Source organism: Acomys minous, assembly GCF_964271855.1.
Source record: "Acomys minous genome assembly, chromosome: 15".
Lineage (NCBI taxonomy): Eukaryota > Metazoa > Chordata > Mammalia > Rodentia > Muridae > Acomys > Acomys minous.
Genome location: NC_140497.1, coordinates 97,675,696 through 97,694,943, shown reverse-complemented (window position 1 = coordinate 97,694,943; position 19,248 = coordinate 97,675,696). Strand labels below are relative to the sequence as shown.

At 39.6% G+C, this 19,248-nt stretch overlaps 3 protein-coding genes across 6 annotated transcripts in view; 1 reads left to right on the top strand and 2 right to left on the bottom strand.

Annotated features, from left to right (window-relative positions):
• The window catches only part of ERLEC1 (endoplasmic reticulum lectin 1), a 28,425-nt gene extending 19,339 nt beyond the window's left edge, over positions 1 to 9,086 (bottom strand). The window contains exons 1-6 of the mRNA XM_084760728.1: positions 8,761 to 9,086; positions 3,446 to 3,550; positions 2,142 to 2,222; positions 1,528 to 1,605; positions 1,343 to 1,406; positions 669 to 703 (exon numbers count right to left, since the gene is read on the bottom strand). Of these exons, the coding sequence (XP_084616854.1) occupies positions 669 to 703; positions 1,343 to 1,406; positions 1,528 to 1,605; positions 2,142 to 2,222; positions 3,446 to 3,550; positions 8,761 to 8,925 (528 nt within the window). The 5' untranslated portion in view covers positions 8,926 to 9,086. The remainder of the gene's footprint in view (positions 1 to 668; positions 704 to 1,342; positions 1,407 to 1,527; positions 1,606 to 2,141; positions 2,223 to 3,445; positions 3,551 to 8,760) is intronic.
• Positions 9,087 to 9,156: 70 nt separating this feature from the next.
• The window catches only part of ASB3 (ankyrin repeat and SOCS box containing 3), a 57,182-nt gene continuing 47,090 nt past the window's right edge, over positions 9,157 to 19,248 (top strand). For 2 of the 3 annotated variants that reach the window (XM_084760723.1, XM_084760727.1), the window contains exon 1: positions 9,157 to 9,313. The gene's annotated coding sequence lies outside the window, so the exon portion shown is untranslated. Of the gene's footprint in view, positions 9,314 to 9,418; positions 9,611 to 19,248 lie in introns of those variants that run through there. The other variant, XM_084760726.1, reaches the window with a different exon arrangement.
• CHAC2 (ChaC glutathione specific gamma-glutamylcyclotransferase 2) lies at positions 11,169 to 19,210 on the bottom strand. Of its 2 annotated transcripts, XM_084760744.1 has the most exons (3): positions 18,942 to 19,209; positions 13,810 to 13,845; positions 11,169 to 12,236 (listed from the first exon to the last, which is right to left on the bottom strand). In XM_084760744.1, the coding sequence occupies exons 1-3, from the start codon at positions 19,074 to 19,076 to the stop codon at positions 11,871 to 11,873; spliced, it is 537 nt and encodes a 178-aa protein (XP_084616870.1). In that variant the 5' UTR covers positions 19,077 to 19,209; the 3' UTR covers positions 11,169 to 11,870. The 2 variants fall into 2 exon arrangements, with proteins under 2 accessions (XP_084616870.1, XP_084616871.1); XM_084760745.1 differs by lacking the exon at positions 13,810 to 13,845 and having other exon boundaries at positions 18,942 to 19,210.

Sequence of the window (19,248 nt, the reverse complement as noted above, 5' to 3'; positions counted from 1 at the left end):
CAACATCACTATGCACTGAGTAGTGGATTGGTAGTATAGCAGCCTTCAGACACATAATTCATATTATTTTCCTTTTAGCAGATTGCGCGTAGGTTGTCATACATGCTAGACAGTGCTCTGCTACTAGGCTATAGCTTCACTCTTCCTTGGTTTAGTACTTTTTAAACATCACATTTATGTGTCTGCACGTCTGTGTACATGTAGCTCTATGTGTGTGTGGAAGTCAGAGGACAGCTCTCAGGAGGCCATGGGGAAGGCCGTCCAGGAAGTCCTTGAACTTGTGATCCTCTTGCCTCAGCCTTCCAAGAGGCTGGCAATGACAGCCCTGCATCACCAGTCACAGCTGACAGTTTATGTAGGTATTATTTAAAAGGTAAATATAAAGATTACACTGTAATTTTTTTTTTTTTTTTTTAGGCAGAGTCTCACACCCCGAATGTCCTGGAGCTGGGTATGTAGAGCAGGCACAGAAATTTGCCAGCCTCTGATTCCTGAGTGATAGAATTAAAGGTGGGAGCCATCATGCCCAGCTGGTGATGTATTTTGCCACACATTTGTGAATTGTATTTGACCCACTTCTTTGTGGCATTATACAAAGAACATATATCTAGCCTTCGTCACTAAGGTCAGACCTAACAATGAATAACAAAACGTAACCTATCACTTGCCTCATTTGACTTTTCTTTTTCCTCGGCTTCTCGTTCTGTGGAAGCAATGCAAGAAAAAGGTAAACATAAAGCATAAACAATCACATCTATACAATAAAAATAACGTTTTCAACCAGCATTGGAACCTTAAACTTCTTTCTAAAGAAGATGTAAACACTAGAAGATTTTTGCTTTATGTTTTTTTGGGGTGAGAGTTGCTGGGTACTGGAGCCAGGGCCTCACATGCAGTAGGTGTTTAAACGCTCTCTCCTTAGGCCTGCACTTCTAAGCTTAAAGTTACTGTTCCCCGGACGGCTTTCTATGAGAGACCTGAGTTTGGTTCCTGGGAAAGACATGGGAGAGAACTGACTGCCACACGTTTTCCTCTGACTGCTCATGCATGCAGTGCACATAGACATACACTAAATACAACTGTAATAATAAAGTTTTAAAAAGGAAACCACACAATATACGAAAACATTTTTTCTTTTCTTTTTTGAGTCAAGTCTCATGTTCCTTAAGCATGTCGGCCTTGCTTTGTAAAGAGAGTGGCCTTGAACTTCTGACCCTAGTGCTTCTCCCCTCCACATGCCAGAAGCACAGTCATGTGCCACCATGTCTGGACTTAACTTCACTTTGAACTTAAATGTTAAACCAAAACCCAGAGGTACTACCATCACTGTACAGAGACTAACCTTTTTCAGACAGAAGACTCTTAGCCAACATATTCCCAAGGTAGTATTCGTGAATATTTACTTTCTATGTTAAAAAAAAATACAGTAAGTATTTTACAAACATATTTCTTTACCTACAACTTAAAAATTATCAATATCATTATGAAAATTTTCATTTTGTGTTTTGTATTTCAAGAAAAACATACTTGGCCAGTTTCTTTTTCTTCGTGGTACTGTCGAATATGTTTCCCATGACATACTTCATAAGTCCAGTAAGATTCAATCTAAGAGAGACAGGTATGTTTTTAAATACACAAAAGCCATATAACTCAGTTGAATTTTACTTGAAATTTTAAGCAGCTGAGCAGATTCTTCCTCAAATCTGGAATAAACTTGTATGAAGTAACACATAATTATACCACACATAATGGCAAAACTTCTAAAGTGTATGTGGTTTCTGCTCTGTATGAAAAATATGTGACAGAAACAGAGCTAGAATGTATTTGGCTCTGCAATAACTATCTGGCTAATTTTCTACATAGCTTAACAATAGCAATTACCATTTTATACTTCTATCATAGAACAAAGCTTTCCTTTGAACTGAAAAAAATTCAAAATAGTTTAGTAACTGATACTTGGATACCAGTGTACTATTTGTTGCACATGTAAGAATTTAAATAAACAACATACTATTAAGCAATAAGATTTGCACCTAACTTAAAGTGTGACATAACATAATAAAGCAAGAGGGAAAACAAAAGGCATTTTAAGGAACTCCTGGCTGCTAAGACTTACTTGCAAATGCACATAGAATACTTACTCTATACGAACAACTGCTCTGTTTAAATAGTGGTTCCAAAAGCTCTCTTGGGTTGGGGCCTTTGTAATCCTTTTCTTCTTCCTAGAAAAATACTGGAGCTTAACATACAGTTTTTCTAGAGCTTCACCCAACTTTGCTGTTTGGGTATTAATTCACTGGTTAAATGGCTAGTGCTTGGAAATAAAAGAGAATAAAAGAGAAAAAAAGAGTCAACACTTTTAACAAGATCCTATGGGATGCTGCTTCTTTCAAATGAATTGAAGTATAAAGTATGAAGCCGCAGAATAACCTTCCATTTTATTCATTCTATTTTTAAAATAGGTTTTTAAGTATCAGTTTTCTGAACAATCTTTGTAAACTCATTTCACAATTTTTAATTACCTATATCCCCCCAAATTCTAGCTATGAAAGTCTTAGAATGGTTCTCTTGTGGAAAGGTGTTTTTCAGTTTCCTACATATTTTTATACTTCAGATGTGAACCACATATATGGCTGTGTGGGTGTATCTTGTTTTAGGGGGGTTTAAAACAGCATGGAAAAGCTGCCTTGGACAGAGTTTTAAATGTGAGCAAAACTTAAGAAAAGAACTGAGTTTAGTGTTTCTACTTTACAGACCGTGAAAATTTAAGTTGGCTTAATAAATTCATTGAGTGGAGGAATTGGGTTTCAATGTGTTAGGGATCCACAGCTAACTGTATCCTATACCTCAGCCTCCTGGCTCCTAGGCTGGTGTCCTTTCCATTTTACCATGCTGCCTCTCCTGTTTCATCTTGAAAGAAGTCATTGCCTTGAAGGATGGATAAGAGGCAGTTAGGGCATTTTAGGAGAAAAAAAGGGCATGCGCTAATGTAGTGAGAAAGTATAAGGTATCTAAAGAATTATTTATTATAAGAAATTTTGTATGAAGACACTATGCTTACATTGAAAAATTATATTGTGTTTTAAAACCACTGTTTCTATAAAGGAAAACAAGCACAGATTTAGCTTCTTATTCAAAACATTAATAACTAATCCCCCATCCCCACCCTTGCTTTTTTAATTTCAGACAAGGTCTCTTAATGTAGCCTAGACTAGCCTTAAACTCATGACAATCCTTCTGCCTCAGCCTCCTTAGTGTTGAGATTACAGGTGTGAATTATCACACCAAAATGAATCCGCAAATCAAAGAAAACAGTAATAAGGGATTAATATTTTATGCTACAAGGTTGTTGAGATCTTGTTATTCAATTTTATGGCATATGATTCTAAGGTTGTAAAATACATCTCTGGTGAGAGGAATCAACAATGTGTGTATAAAAACATACCTCATCCCCACTTGTTACAAGAGGAAGTATACATTTGTATTTTTCTTTGTGTGCAGTTGTCATAATGATGTAATTATCTTCTTTGTACAAAACTCCAGTTGTAGGCTAGAAACAGAATAAAAAATATACATTTTTTTTTTCAGTTAAAGTGCTTTACACTGAATACATTCAGTGCTAGTTTGAACAAACGATTCCTCAAAAGGATTTATCATTTCAACTGAAGATTTTTAAAGCATATTTCCAGAGGTAGGCAAAACAGCGTAAACATTTTTAAATGATAAAGTGGAAACTATATCCTGCTGTCCAATCTAACAGAAAAAAGAAAAAAAAAAGCTTGGGGTGTAAAAGAAAACTAGTTATAGGTTGAAGTTCAAGGTGCTAGTTAATGAGCATTATGAGCAGGCAGAGGCAGGTGGGTCTGCTGAAGTCACAGGGTGCCCTGGCATACTCTTTTGGTGGTGCTGGGAATGGACTCCAGATCTAGGTGCGTGCTAAGGATATGCCACTGAGCTATAGTCCGAGCTTAAGAGACTAAGAATGGTCATAAAAATGCTGTCCCTGAATACCTATAACTTCTATCAGCAATCACCTTCTCTATCTGACAATCCTTAGGACTTCACAAATGTGCTAAGAGTTTGGCTGGATGGGACATTAAGGTATAATATAAAGCAGTTATTTTTCATATTTGGGAAACACGAATCTAATCATAAATAAATTCCTTTAAAAAGAACAGTTGCCATGGGCTCTCGGTGCTGACCTTTTCTGAGTATGCATCAGGGATCAGCACACTTTTGTAAAGGGCCAGATAGTAAATGCTTTAGGCTTTATGGACATTATTGTATGCTATAACTTTTGTTACCTTAGCAACAAAGTACACTGGCAATACGGAAATAAATAGGCATGGCTAATAACAAAACTATAAAAACATGTAGTTGGCCAGCATAATAGTTATAGTTCATTCCTCTCATATGTCAACAAAACTATCCTCAAGGTTCCTATACTATCAAAACAAATGAACATTGCTCATATCAATCAACATATTTTAAGCAAACACTTCAATTAATGTAATGGATAGCATTTTACTAAAAAAAGCAATTTCTGCTTTCTAATACATATTTTTTGATAACCCAAGTCTCTTTACACTTTTCTTTGGTGTAAAACCACTGTTTATTTGGTTCTCACTGTTAAATGCCTGCTCTTTTCTCATTTTAACAATAAACCTTTACTGTAATTAAACCAATACTACTTGTAACCAATGTAATCTTTTTTTTAATAGAAATTTTAAAGAGTTTATCTGTGAACAGGTGTGAATGCTTTGATACATACTGAATGCATGTGTTGAAATGACCACATGATTTGCCCCCACTTTCACATTACTTAGTAAGTTGTACTCCTTGATCTGCAGATGTTAAGCCAACTTTGCATTCTTGCAATAATCCTCACTTTGTTGTAAGATACTAACCTCTTTGTACATCATTTGTGGTTGCTAACAGTTTGAGAAAGACCTTAGTAATGAGAGAGTTGGAAAATAATGTTTTCTAGTGATACACTTGTTCAGTTGTTATTAAGGCATTTAACCTTGTAAGCTCATAAATCAGGCTGGGGACAGGTTAGATGATGTTCCCTTATCCGCTTAAAAAAAAATTGATTTCTTAAATGTGAATGACAATTAGGGCAATATTTTCCCAAGACAATGAAAGAAACAGAAAGGAAGTATTAGCTCTTAGAAGCCTGAGGAGTCTCAGGCTCCCTACCCTTCATAGCCTAACCCCTTATAGAGACAGCACGGGTTCACATGTAACCTAGCCATTAGCCTCCCTTATATTTTAAATCATATCTAGGCAATTTACAATACTAATGCAATCTAAGTGTTTATATAAAAGTTATATTGTTTTACATTTTTTTCCTTTTAGGGAATAAGATCTGCATACATCCCGTCTAGACCCAATTCTTTCCCTCTCACTTTTGTACTGACAAAAAACAGGCTTTTCGATCCCCACCCCCACCCCAGCAGGGTCTATGTGGTCCTAGTTGGTCTTGGATTTGCTGTGTACACCAGCTGGCCTTGAACTCAAGACATCTTCCTGTCTTTGTCTCCCAAACTTTTGACAAGGTTTTGCCAGATGTGCTGTTTGGTCTTGACTGAATTCACTATGGCTGCCAGGATGGCTTTTAACTCATAGCTATGGTCTTGCTTCAACCTGCTGAGCGCTGGGATTATAGGAATATGCTACCATCATGCCTTCTCCTAAGAATGCTGATACTAGGCTGGGTGAGTTCATAGATACAGAACCTACAGATATGAACATGTAGAACCAACTATCTTCTAACTACTTTGTATTTATTAATTCATTCATGAAACATTATACTCATTTTCACAGAAAAGACTGAGGTTAGAGCTTAAACAATTTGTCCATGTTAATCTACCTAGATGGAGGAGGGCTCAGAGAAGCCAACAGGCCAGCTCCACAGGTGTATGGTTACTACTGTTTTAACATATTGGAGCCAGCTTTTATTAACATATATTCTAAAAGCTACTCTGTATACTTATTGTATGACCAATGATCTTGTTTAAAGGACCATTATAGGTGATGAGTGAGTCAAAATATTTGAAATCAAGAGTTGTGGGGTCATGTAACCCGTTAGCTTCAAACTTGCTATACAGACAATGAACTAACTTAACCTTGAGCTTTTGATCTTTTTGTTCTACCTACCACCATATTCTGCTGGGCAGACAATTCTTTTCTTTTTAGCTTATTACAAGAACTTATTTTTAAAATTTATTTTTGAGGCAGGCTCTCACTGTTGGCCCAGAACTTTCTGTGTAGACCAGGCTAGCCTCAACTCAGAGATCTTCCTGCTGGATTAATTCCAAGTGCTGTATTAAAGGCATCCACTCATTTGACAGCATGGGTGTAGGCTTCTTAGCATGACCTTGGAAGAAGATTTTTGATGCTAAGAGTTCTCATTAATTTATGGAAGAGAGACAGAGAGGCAGAGGTAGACGCAGGCAGATGGCTGTGAGTTCGAGGTCAGCATGGTCTACAAAGTAAATCCATGACAGCCAAGGCTACACAGAGAAACCCTGTCTCGAAAAACCAAAACCCACAACCAACCAAACAAAAATGTGTCAACCACCACCTCCCAGCTATTTTCAATAAAGTGGATGCAATGGTGGAAACTGTTGGATCAGTGAGTTGCTTACTAGGATCACAAGGTATACTTTTAATCATCTTTATCTACATATATTTTGGGAATATAAATTACTAGAAAAAAGTCAGGTTTGGTAGTGCATATCTATAATCCATAATTCTGGGTCTTGGGAGGCCAAGGCAGACAGATACCTTCAAGAATGAGGCCAGTGATAATTTGCCTCAACAACAGCAATACAATAACAACAACAGGCATAAGTTAAAACAAAAATAAAAACAAAAAAAAGGAGATATTTTAATTCAGTGCCTGCCAATTTTATATGTTAGACAAAAGACTGTATCCTAGTTTACACAGTTGCTGAGTTACTTATAAATGTCCAACCAATTGACCCATAAAAATAACTAGCAGCCATGTGTGGATGGAAGGCAGTTATTTCAATCAAATAAAAAATGGAAGGGAAGTGTTAAGACTATAAAAGTATTTAAAATTTAAAAAAAAAATTTTTTTTCTGAGACAGGGTTTCTCTGTGTAGACTTGGCTGTCCCAAACTCACTTTGTAGACCAGGCTGGCCTTGAATTTACAGTGATCCACCTGTTTCTGCCTCCCAGGTGCTGGGATTTCAGATGTGTACCATCACACCTGGCTAAATGATCAACTGTTAAAAGCTTACTTTTATATAAGCACATGGCTCCTTTCCCAATTTACAGAAAGCATCTAGATTTTTCTCAAAATAATTCAGACTAAAAAAACAAAACAAAACTTCCAAGTCTTTGAGTATGTCCTCCTTGGATTTTGTTGTCATCTCATGCTCTGTAGTATTTTGTACAGATGATTTAACACTGGAGACCAGTGAAAATAAACATAAAATTAAAATATCAGTAGGTCATTAATGCAAAGATAAGTAGGACTTTCCAGGAAAACATTTACTTAAATTCAACTGTCAAACTGAAGGCCTTGTGCCCTATGTTTTGTCACTGGGTTATACTCTTGATGCCTATCTTGGTACATACTGTTTTGGCATCATGGTAATACTTATTAATGTGTCAGTGGAATAGTAAGTGAAAAATATAATACAATTGCCCTAACTTGAATGATGACATACAATTGGAATACAATTAAAAAAAAAACCAGCAAACAAACAAACAAAACCCCTTCGCTTTTCCTAGGATGTCAATCTGAAATAAATGAGCATTTGGTATCTTTAAAAAGATTTTATTTTTTTTCTCCTTAATTATGCGTGTGGGTGTGCAGTTATACACATGAGTGCAGTAGGCAGATGGCTGATAGCACTAGATCTACTGGAGCTGAGGTTACTTGCTGTTGTGGTTGCTGGGAATCAAACTTGTATGCTGTGGAAGAGCAGCAGTAAGTGTTCTTAACTGCTAAATTATCTTTTCAGCCTCAAGATCACCTTCTGAAATAAACTGGTCTGTAGTAGCTGTCATGGATAATACTTTTCAGCACTACAGTCTCCCAGACAGAATTTTCATTCTCATCACCCTCCACATTAAAATGTCAGCGCTGGAGAGATGGTGCAGCAATTAAGAATGAATACTCTCTTATAGTTCCCAGCACTCATGCCACGCCTCAAAACCACTGGCCACTGTGTGAAAACACAATACACACAACAAAGATCATAAAATCCCTTTAAAAAATCTCACGTTCTCTAAAGTATTAAATAACAGTGATAATACACTACAGCGTCCAATGTATTCTGCATGGACAGCTATATTCCCTAAGCAAGTTCACTAAGGTCTTCCAAGCCAAACATCCCTCTCAAGTGCCTTAAAAGGAAATAAGATTCCCAACTGAACGTCTGTATATGTCGTTTTTTAAGTGTGTGTTGGAGAGGGAGAATGACTAGAGATAAGGCTAGTGTCTGCTGGATGGCTGTGTGGGTAGAGTGACCGCGTCCCAGAGAGCGACTGTTAGGAAGCCAGGTCTAGCGCAATAGGACTTAAGGGAGGGGGAGAAAGTGATCGCTGGATTTCCTAGTTAGTACGGAGGGCACATCCACACAGTGTGTATAACGAATCAATGGGTGAACGAACTAGGGGAAGAAAAATGCTTAAAAAAAAAAAAAAGCTACGGAAACCGAGGGCTGGCCCAAATGTTTCGTGCGGGAAGTGGGGAGAAGGCTGCGGCTCAAGAGGGCACTGACCAGAGAGAACTCGGTGCCGGGCCAGTTGACTCGGAAGGGGATGTCGTCGCTGAGCTGGGGCAGCGCTCGACCCCCGCCGGACGCCTCCAGCAGACCGTAGAGTACCAGCAACAGCGGCCCTCCGGGGACCAGGCTCCGCAAGCCGCCGCCGCCTCCTTCCTCCATCCTCCGTCGCCGCGTCCTCCAGCCGTCGTCACAACCCCTCTACCCGAGGAGAACAGGTGGTGGAGGAGGAGAAGGAGGCGGCGGCGGGACTACAAGGCGCCCTAGGTGCAGAAGACTCAAGCGCCGCCACGTCTCCTTCCGGAGAGCTGGGCAACGCCACCTCCACCCACCCCCACAAGGGCCTCGGGCCACCGCTTCCGGGGCAGGCAGCGCATCAACATCCGGGGTCGTGGGGTCGGTTGTCTACGGAGGCCCGCGCTTGGGTCGCGTTGCACTGCGTTGCTGCCCAGCATCCTAGCAGTTGCACCGAAACACGGGGCCTGGGACGTGACACCCGCCGGTTGAGCGGGACTGGGAATCGGCCCATTGGGCGAAGCGGCCCGGCGAGGTGAGTCCTGGCTCGGCCGCTCAGTCCAGCCGCACGGGACTCTCGGGGTGGCGTGGGGTGGCGTTGAGGGGTAGGCGGTGGACGGCGCGGGGAGAGCCGGTAGAGAATAGAACCGCGCGGAGTTGATGTAGAAGTTACAGTTAAAACTGAGCTGCTTTCCCTCCGCTCTTTTGCTGTTTGCACTCTCCCTTTTCCCGCCGGAAGCTTCTCTTAGTTTCTTCTGCTGGCAACTGTTGTCACATCGGTTCTCAGCTCCTCACTTACGCTGCCCCTGAGTGACACCTGCCATATCCCACAGTATGTAACCGTGGTCCCTCGATGTTAGCGTGGATGGGGAGTCGTTGGGCGACTACGCTTTTATGTTGTTTTTAAATTACCTGTATTGTCAGTATGCCGGCTAGCGATCGATGAAGACACTGACACTTGTTATATTTTAAAATTGCCTTAGTTAACCTGGGGCGGGGCAGACATCAGTCCCCTAAACTACTTCCTGTAGTGGCACAGGTATAGGCTACCTGCCCCAATCCCATGCCATCTGCTTCTAATAATTATTATCAAGCTACCTCCCATTCATAATCCCAAATACTTGCTAATGTTCTTCATCTGGGCCGAATCTCCATCCGTGCTGGCCACGTGCTTCTCCTCCATCTAACCCATGGCAGCCTTCCTCTCTTCCCCGGGTCTCTGTCCTCTCTGGACCCCAGGGGCTCTCCTCCTCTTCTCCGGTGATATGATAGTATACATAAATGACCCCCAAAATTCTACCAGGAAACTCCTTTGTCTGGTAAACACCTTCAGCAAAGTGGGGGAGGAGGTGGGGATGGGAATAGGAGAGATGAGTTGGGGGGGGGGAGACGGGCCACTGGAATGGGGTAGGCATTTCTGAGAGGAGCTAGAAGCCTAGGACAACGGAAAATACCAGGGATCTATGAAGGTGACCTTACCTAAGACTCGTAGCCACGGGGGATATGTTGTCTGAACCAGCCATCTCCTGTAACCAGGCCAGCTGTCTAATTGGAGGGATTAGGCCACCAATTGAACCACAGATCCTACAATTTCTTCTGCCAACAAGATGTGCAGGGATAATTTGAGTGAAGGGCCAACCGATGCCTGGCCCGGCTTGAGACCAATTTCATGAGAGGGAACCCATCTCTGACACTATTAATGATATTCTGCTATACTTGTTGACAGAAGCCTAGCATGAATGTCATCAGACAGGTTTCACTGAGCAAATGATAGAAACCGATGGTAGAGAGCCACAGCCAAACATTAGGTGGCGCTTGGGGACTCCTGTGGAAGAAGGTGAGGGGTCAAAGATAACACACAGAAACCCACAGAATTAACTAACCTGGGCCCATAGAGTTTCAACTGCCAACTAGAAAGCATGTCTGGGAGGGACCCAGGGCCTCTGCACATATGTAGCAGCTGTGCAGCTGGGCCTCCATGTGGGACTCCTAAAGTGGGAGCAGAGGCATGATTACATAGCCTTCATTTAGATCCCTTTCCCCTAACTGGGCTGCCCTGTCTAGTCGCAATAGAAGATTTACCTAATCTTACTGCAACTTGTTATGCCAAGGCTGGCTGATAGAGATGGCAGGCCTCCCCTTTTCTGAGGAGAAGGGAAGGAGTGGTGGATGGGGTCATGGAGGCCAGGTTAGAGGGAAGGACTGGGAAGGGAGGAGAGAGGGGAAGCTGTGATGTGGATATAAACTAAATTAAAAAAAAATTTTAAAGAAAAACATCATGGCTAATTGTATGAAAATAATTTAAGAATTAGCTTCCTGATTAAGTAGCCATATTAGATAGTTGATGCTCTTATATAGGCTATAAGAAAGAAGAAAAATATAGAATATAATCAGGAAATGACACTTCCGTCTTTGAGAAATTTTAATTATAAAATCTGTTTCAAACACAATTTTCCTTATGTTTCCACCAATTGGTAATTATCAGAAAACCTATTTTTTTCCAGTTTCATTGCGATAAATACAAAGCAAATGACATTATTATTAGTGGGTTTGTTTATATAACCCATGGTAGAGTTTTTCGTTGTAATGAAATGCCCTTTTCCACAAACGGAGAAGACAGCAGATTACAATTCCAAGGAAAAATTTGTATTAAAAAAAATCCATTTTTTGCCTAAATTTGAATTTCATTTAATCCCAAATAACAAAATTAACCGTGTTGGAACTTTATCTATTGCCATGTATTTCCAATAACATTATTTTAAGCTTATATACTATAAATCATGGTTAGTCTGATAAAAACAGGAAGTGAATTGAGACATGTATTTCTAATGAACAAATATTCAAATGCCATATAGTTAGGGAATCACTTGTACAGCTTGAACTCTTTCTTTCCCTGTATGCTAATCTTCTGATTATGTTTTAGGGCAATTGTAAATAAACTGTAAGTTTAGATGACATTTCAATTACAACATTAAATAGTAAGATGTTCAAGTCAGAATGTCCGGAATACACTCTGTTCTGTATCCATGTTATTCTGTGAAGACTAAGCTCTGCCTGCTTGGATGAGTTGGTGACTATGTGCTAATGAGGTTTTATTTTCCTTCCAAACGTTCCTTTACTAATTTTTCCAAAGAGAAGAGATGCTCGTCTGCATCTTCTGGCACAAGTTTCCTAATAGAATCCGCAAGTTCAAAAAGATATTCTGTATTTCTTCCACTTGGACCAGATGCATTATAAATTTGTTCAGCAATGTCTTCCAGAGGTGCAGGACCAAGATAGTTAGGATTGTCACACGTTCCAATGTAGAGCAAAACACTGAATGGTTTTGTTGTGGGGTCTTTTGGATAAAAAATGACCGTTGTTGTTCTGTAACCACCTTTTTCTCTGAAGTCAAGATATGTTTTTACTTCCTCTTCTTTTCCTACTGGTAGTTTGTAAGCAACACCCCATACACTGCCCTGTTGAAAAATGAAAAGAACACACTGTTTTGTATTTATAAGGCTATCAAAGTAGATAAAGATACATTATGACCTAAGATATAGTTTTGGAAGTCAATGATGTTTTGTCTCTTAAGTGCCTCAAAGGGGGCTAGATAGTAAGAAACACAGCATTTAAAAAACTTTATTCTGAGTAAAAAAACTTTATTCTGAGTAAGGAATTGATTTATACCAACACAGACTGGTAGGTATTTTCCATCAAATTTCTATATTGGGTCTTATTTTTAAACTAATACCAAGTGTTTACTGTTTATTAAGAAATTCTGAGGAAGAAAAGCACCATTTGCTGACTAGCAGTTACAGCTGCTGGTTTGGGGATAAGGTACTTTCAGATGGCTCTCCCACTATTAACTGGTGGAAGCATTTTGTAATCTAGGCAATAATTAATGTTACTAACAGCTGTCTGCTTCTTTTTTAAAAAATTTGCAGGTAAGGACTGATGTTTCCAACAAGGCTGGCCTTGAACTTGTGAACTTGCCTCAGCTTCCTGCTGCTAGGCGGGTGGCACTACTCCTGGTGTTTGTTTTATATAAATTTCTTCCCAAGTTTAAAGAAACTGGGTACTAGCCATAAAATTTTGAGTGCTTTAAACTTGTTTAAAATTGCAACTGTTTATAAGATGCATTAGCAATTTTTAGTTTTTTTCAGAAAAAATACTAGTTCCACACAAATTTCAAGAGACCTTTAAGGGTTCTATTTGATTCTTAGTTGTAATCTGGCTGTATAGAGCTTGTCTCTGTTATTATCAAAGAGGATCACAAAATTCTCAGTCACCAAAGTCACTTAGAAAAGCCATAAAAAGGAGATTATAAATCGTTTGGCTATATTTTGTTTTTGTCTTTGCTTTTTTTTTTTTGTCTGATTGTAACTTTCCCACTAGATTTCACAAACAGTAAAACACAACAACAAACCAACCAACCAACCAGGAAAACTCCCTCCATAACGAATAGAGAAAAGAAGCCAGGCAGTGGGTGGTATTGGCACATGCCTTTAATCCAGGATAGCCAGGACTATACAGAGAAACCCTGTGTCAACAAACCAGAACAAACCCAGTCAACCAACACAAAACTTCCAGAACCTAGGTCAAACTCATATTTTTATGTGACAGTTGTGTAGCTTGATCTTCCTTCAGGACTCCTAACAGTGTGAGGTGGGGCTGTCTCTGACTCTTGCCTGGTTGGAGGACCCTTCCTACTGTGTTGCCCTTAGTATGAGGGAAGGGGTCTAGTCTTACTGCAACCTGATATTCCATGTTTGGTTGGTATTCCTGGGAAGCCTGGCCTTTTCTGAAGGGAAATGGAGGAACAGTGAATTGAGGGAAAGGGGAATCTGGTGGAGGAGGAAAGGGAGGGGAAACTGGCAGAATGTAATATATATGAGAAAATAAATATGAAAATCCAAAATACAAATACAGAAAAGAGACTTAGTATAATCCAAATTTTCTATGATGACTAATAAAATTTCACTGATTATTAAAACACAGAGCTAACATTTTATTTAATTAAGACTATAAAAAAAAATAAGTATACTATACCCCAGGATCTTCAACAAGGGTCACAACTCTTCCAGGCTGTTTTGAAAAAGGCAGAAAAACTATTTTTTTCTTTTGAATTGAAGTTCATTAAAAACTAAACATTAGTAACTTGTGATAGAATAAAGCTCTACTACATCTGTCCTAAGCACTTTACTTAGGAAGTGGATTAACCCACTGCTAGGCCACCCTTCTAATAGACCTGATTCTGTGGGTCTGGAGCCTGATAATAGGTGCACGCCAGCTGCCTTAGTAAACTACTGAGATCATGCTTTCAAAAAAACTACTACCAGGGTATTCTTAGGTCTCAGGTATGAATGAATGTGTGATTTTTACCTGTAGTTATTGAGGTATCGTTACCGTTTAATATATATGCCAAAGTGTACTTTATAAATGAATGTTACAATGACTTATTGAGAAGCTAATACCAGTATCTATTTATCTATTTATCTATCTATCTATCTATCTATCTTTTATTTATTATTTTTGAGTAAAAGTCTCATGTAGCCCAGAGTGGCCTCAAACTTGCTAAGGCTTGGTTTGAACTCCTGATTCTTCTGCTTCTCCCTCTGAATTGGTGTGTGTGTGTGTGTGTGTGTGTGTGTGTGTGTGTGTGTGTGTGTGTGTGTTTTAACTATTCACTGTTCTTATACAAGACAGACTACCTGGCAGGACTGTAGTAGCCTAAGTGCATTTTAATCAATTAAATTTTAATTAGTTAATCAATTGTTCTTTTCAGATAGTTCTCGGTCTATAGCCCAGGCTGGCCTAGAACTCACTATATAGCCAGGCTTGCCTTGAATGCCTGAAAAACTTTCTGCCTCGGCCTCCCCAGATTCCCGTTTGTAACAGAGGGATCCCCCATATAAGAGAGACATTTGTGAAAGATATCTGGAGATTGCATAGAGTCAGATCGTCATGCCGGGGACCAGAGCTGAGGGAGTCGGGGTGTGGTCAGTAGAGGAAGTAGATACTTGCCTATCTTGGGCCTTGGGCTTAACAAAAAAAAAAGAACTGAACTTAGTGGAACAATGAAAGAAGCATTGAAATATGAGAGAAATTATGAATTGAACCCTGTAGTACATGGGCAGCAGGTGATTGATATGATTGAAGAACTATTTTGGGACTATCAGATTGGTAAAATGTACAGTAATTTCCACGGAAGGAAGAAGAAATGGAGTGCAGAGTGAGAGATCCCTGCAGTAGGGCGACAAGGTTTGCGTCCCAGCTCGTTTCCCCTTCTGCCCAGCTCATCCAGTTCTCGACAGCCCTTTGAAATTATGTGTATGTACATTACACCCCCACTATAAATAAGTAAATATTTTAAAAACTGTCTGTGTGGGGTGTATGCACATGAGGCTAGAAGAGGGCACAGATCACCTGAGAGCTGCGTTACAGGTGCTGGGAAAGGACCCGGCTGCAGGACAGATGCGCTCTTAACCTCAGAGCTCTTCACCCCAGTTTGGTTCTTTTCTATCATCCAGTCGTCTCCTTAGAGATTCCTCTGCCTGCCTCTGATTTTGCTTCTTTCTAGTCCAGTGAGAGCCAAGAATAGCTTTCTAGCTTTAAATCTTTCAAGGTTGTGATATTCTACAAAATAAAACTATAAACTACAAACTCCATTCCTTCCCACCTTTCCCTTCAAGTTGTTCTGACTGACACTGTTATTTATAACCTTTACAGCCATATCTTTGAACATTTTTTTAAAAAACAGTGTATGTTTATAAGTGTTTTCTTTGATAAGGAAGCAATGGAACTGAAGGAAGGGTTCTTTTCTTCTTTTATTTTTTAAGACAGGGTCTTGTGTAGCCCAGGCTGGCCTAATGTTTGTTTTGTAGACCAGGATGATCTAGAACTACTTCCTACTGCTATGTCTTGACTGTAGAAGTGAGGTCCGCCCACGCCTTAGTTGTGTGGTAGTGAGGTCATCACTGGCTGAGCCACAAGCAGCCCCTTTCTTCTCCGTCTTCATTTTTGAGACAAAACAGGGTCTTGCTGTGTAGCCCAGGCTGACCCCCAAAGTGGCCATCCTCTTGCCTTAGCCTCCTGAGTTCAGTAATTACAAGTGTACATTACTATCCATGGCTAAGAAGAGGTCTTTCAAACTGAACAGGATTGGGAGAGGCTTATTAATGTCATGATTGGTGTTTTTATTGGGTGATAGGGAATGCTTTAATCTAGCAAAGTTAAGGATTTAGTAAATGTTCCTGATTTTTTTCCAAATTAAAATGATTCTTCTGTCAAGTGTGGTGGTATACACTTGTACTCTAGAGCACTTGGGAGGTGGAGGAAGGGATATCGGGAATTCATAGTCATGTGTGCTATACAGTATACAAGAGTCTGCGTCAACCAAAATAAAGCAAGCTTCCTGTTTTGCAGTTATAATGTTGGGGAAAAAATCTCCTTATGTCAAATCTTTACTTTGCTGAGAAACAATCATTTTTGTGATAAATGTATGCTTAATTAAATTTAGGAACAAGGTATGATGGAACAGGCCTTTAATCCCTACACTCTGGGAGGCAGAAGTAGTTGGATTTCTGTGAGTTTGAGGTCAGCTTGTTCTACATAGTGACTTCCAGACTGGTTAGGAATATGTAGGAGACTCTTATCTCTAAAAACAAACAAAAACTTAGGAAGAAATTAAAGTCTAATGAAGAAAGTAAAACAGACTATTTTCTCTGCTACACTGTGTGGGAATAAGCCACATCTGTATACCTGTCTTTCCTTTAACTAATGCACTGGGTACATAATGCTGTAAAAACACACTTTATATCCTCAGGAGTATCAGTCCAAATTGCTGATAGCCTTCTGTATTCTTGTCCAGATGGTTAACATTTAGACAAATGTAAATAAAAATGTGAAGTCCAGTAATGATGTTCTGTCTAGTTCTTAAATAGAATGCTGTATTTGGAACATATTTAGTACTAAGTATTTCCTTTAATTTTCAAGGATGGATTTTTTTTTTAAATGAAAGTGTAAAACTATTAGCCAATGCAGCTCCCTCCCCTAGCTTTTCTTTTTTAAGTCTCAGTAAGTTGAGACACGAAGAAACACTGGCTTTTATAGAGCTCTTATTATTTTTTTTACATTTATTTACTTTATTTGGCACACTTGTGCCGTGGCTTGTGTGTGGAGGTCAGAGGACACCTTGTAGGAGTCAGTTTTGTCCTTTACTTGATGAGCCACATCACTGGCCTTATTTATTAAAAATGTATTTAAAAATTGTATCTTCTTTTAAAGAACTATGGGACCCTGCCACGCCCCAGACAGGGCCTCATTATGTAGCTCTGGCCTCAACTCTTTGGCTCTGCCTCCCAAGTACTGGAATTAAAGGTGTTCACTACTACACTGGGTCTCTGGCCCTACTTTTTACAGTGATACATAGAACAAACAAACAACCCCCTCCCCCCACCAAACCTATGGGCTTAAAAAAAAAAACCAGTGTATTGATTAGACAGTTTCTTACCAGCAATCTGCTTGGCAATATACATATCTTAATGTGCTATGTAAGAAACATACATTTTGATTGAGCCTAGGTAGTAAAATAAGTGGTCATAACCACATAGCTGCCCGATTAAAGCTTGGTCACTACGATGAAAATCTAGTTTAAAGTTTATCTATCTATCTATCTCAAAATTAATACCTAAAAGGTATTTTATTTGCTTTAATTCTTTAATGTCTTGAATACTGTTTTACCATTGTCTTGGGAATTCTTTGGTTATGATATTTCTGCTGCCTGTAAATAAACATTTGCTCTGTCTGAGTTTCAGTAGGCCAGGAAAGTCTACCTTAATTCATAATTGACAAACTCAGAATGGTTCTAACTCCAATGCTTTTTATGATCTCAGGCCTGTGTCTTTTAGCAGGTACAAACTATTTCAGAACCTTAATCTTCCCCCTTCCAAGAATCTCTTCTGATATCTGGCTTCCAGCATTTCAGAATATTGTACTTCAGAGTATTTCTAAAAATGGTGCTGGGAATTGAACTCAGGGCCTTACAATGTGCTAGGCAAGAACTCTACTACTACTAATCTATATGTTTAGACCTTTTTTAAATTTCTGAATTTGAGGTCTAGGCACGTCTTGAATTTGTGATCCTCTTTGGGATTGCATACTAAATCCATCAGGCTAGGCTAATTTTAAGGGTATTTTAGAGAGCATATAAGCATTCAAAATGTAGTACTCCAAAGGTTAGAAGTTAGCCAAACAAGTTACTCGTTACTTCATATTTGTTTTATTTTTTTCACAGATAAGTTTTGCAGCCAGTGCAAAGCTGGTTTGATAAGCAGTGAGCTGTTTCTAATTCTCTGAGCTTATATTGAGGTGAATGCCTTTTATAACTAACTGAAAATAGATCAAATGATTTGAAATTTACATTAATAATCCAAGGAACTATGGAGAAGGAACCATTAAAGTAATGTAGATTTTTTTGCACTGTATTACTTACTGCAAATTTCAAACCTCACATAACTTTACTTATACCTTCTAATCAAGATAATCACTATGGGTATAAGAACCGGAAATAACTTTGTAAACTAGTTTTTTGTGATCTTAGGCATCTTTAAAACATTGAAAAGATAAATTAGAAATTTACAATCACATGTAAATTCAAACCAGTAAAAACTCGGCATAATGCAGACTTATAAACAAATTTACACATTGATCATGTGGTGACATGAAAATTTACTTTACTAAATGTGTGTGGGGAGGTTGCCAAGACAAGAGCAGCTGTCCTGGCCACTTCAACCTTGTGCGAGCACCTGTGCCTGTGCCTTCTGCTTAAGAAACCAACTGCTGGCCTTTAATTCCAGCACTTGTGAGGCAGAGGCAGGTGGATCTCTGTGAGTTCAAGGGTATCCTGATCTATAAAGTGAGTTCCAGGAAAACGAGGGCTACACACAGAAAACCTGTCTTGAAAGACAAAAACAAACAAAAAACCAAACCAACTAACTAACCAACCAAGCAAACAACCCCCCCCCCCAATAAAAAACAAAACAACAAAACAAAAAGCGAACTTCTGACTTCTGAAGCGGCCTCAGGGAGTCCAGGACAAAGTGGCCAACGAAGTTGAGGGGGGCGTTAATCCACCCCAGGGCTCTGTGGTGTAGCTGAGTGTCCAGGCGCTGCCTCCTTACCTTGCCGGGAACCCCGCGGTGGTCAGTGCTGCCTTGCCAGAAGCGCCGGCTGTAGTTTGTGATGTAACCAACTAGCTTGTCCTGGTAGGGGAAGTCCACCTTCCAGATGAGAGACCCGTAACCAAACACCCACATCTTTCTGGTCCCTGGCCCCTACCCAGCCTGCTCAGAACAGGGCTGCTGCCTGGGGAGTAACTGGCTGCTGGCCGCGCCTGGTTTTCAGCGCAAAGCACACTGGGTTGCAGTCTCCCGGAACGTGTTTTTTTTTTTTTCCAAGAGCTTCTGTGGTGCTGAGGATCAAGGAGTC

Bases quoted from the DNA above. Each gene is read 5' to 3' on its own strand.
- CHAC2 (XM_084760744.1), bottom strand. From the start codon at position 19,076: ATGTGGGTGTTTGGTTACGGGTCTCTCATCTGGAAGGTGGACTTCCCC. The intron at 13,846-18,941 runs GTAAGGAGGCAG...TTTTCAAAACAG, and splicing joins ACCGCGGGGTTCCCGGCAAG to CCTGGAAGAGTTGTGACCCT. The intron at 12,237-13,809 runs GTATAGTATACT...ATTTTTCAACAG, and splicing joins CCCTTGTTGAAGATCCTGGG to GGCAGTGTATGGGGTGTTGC.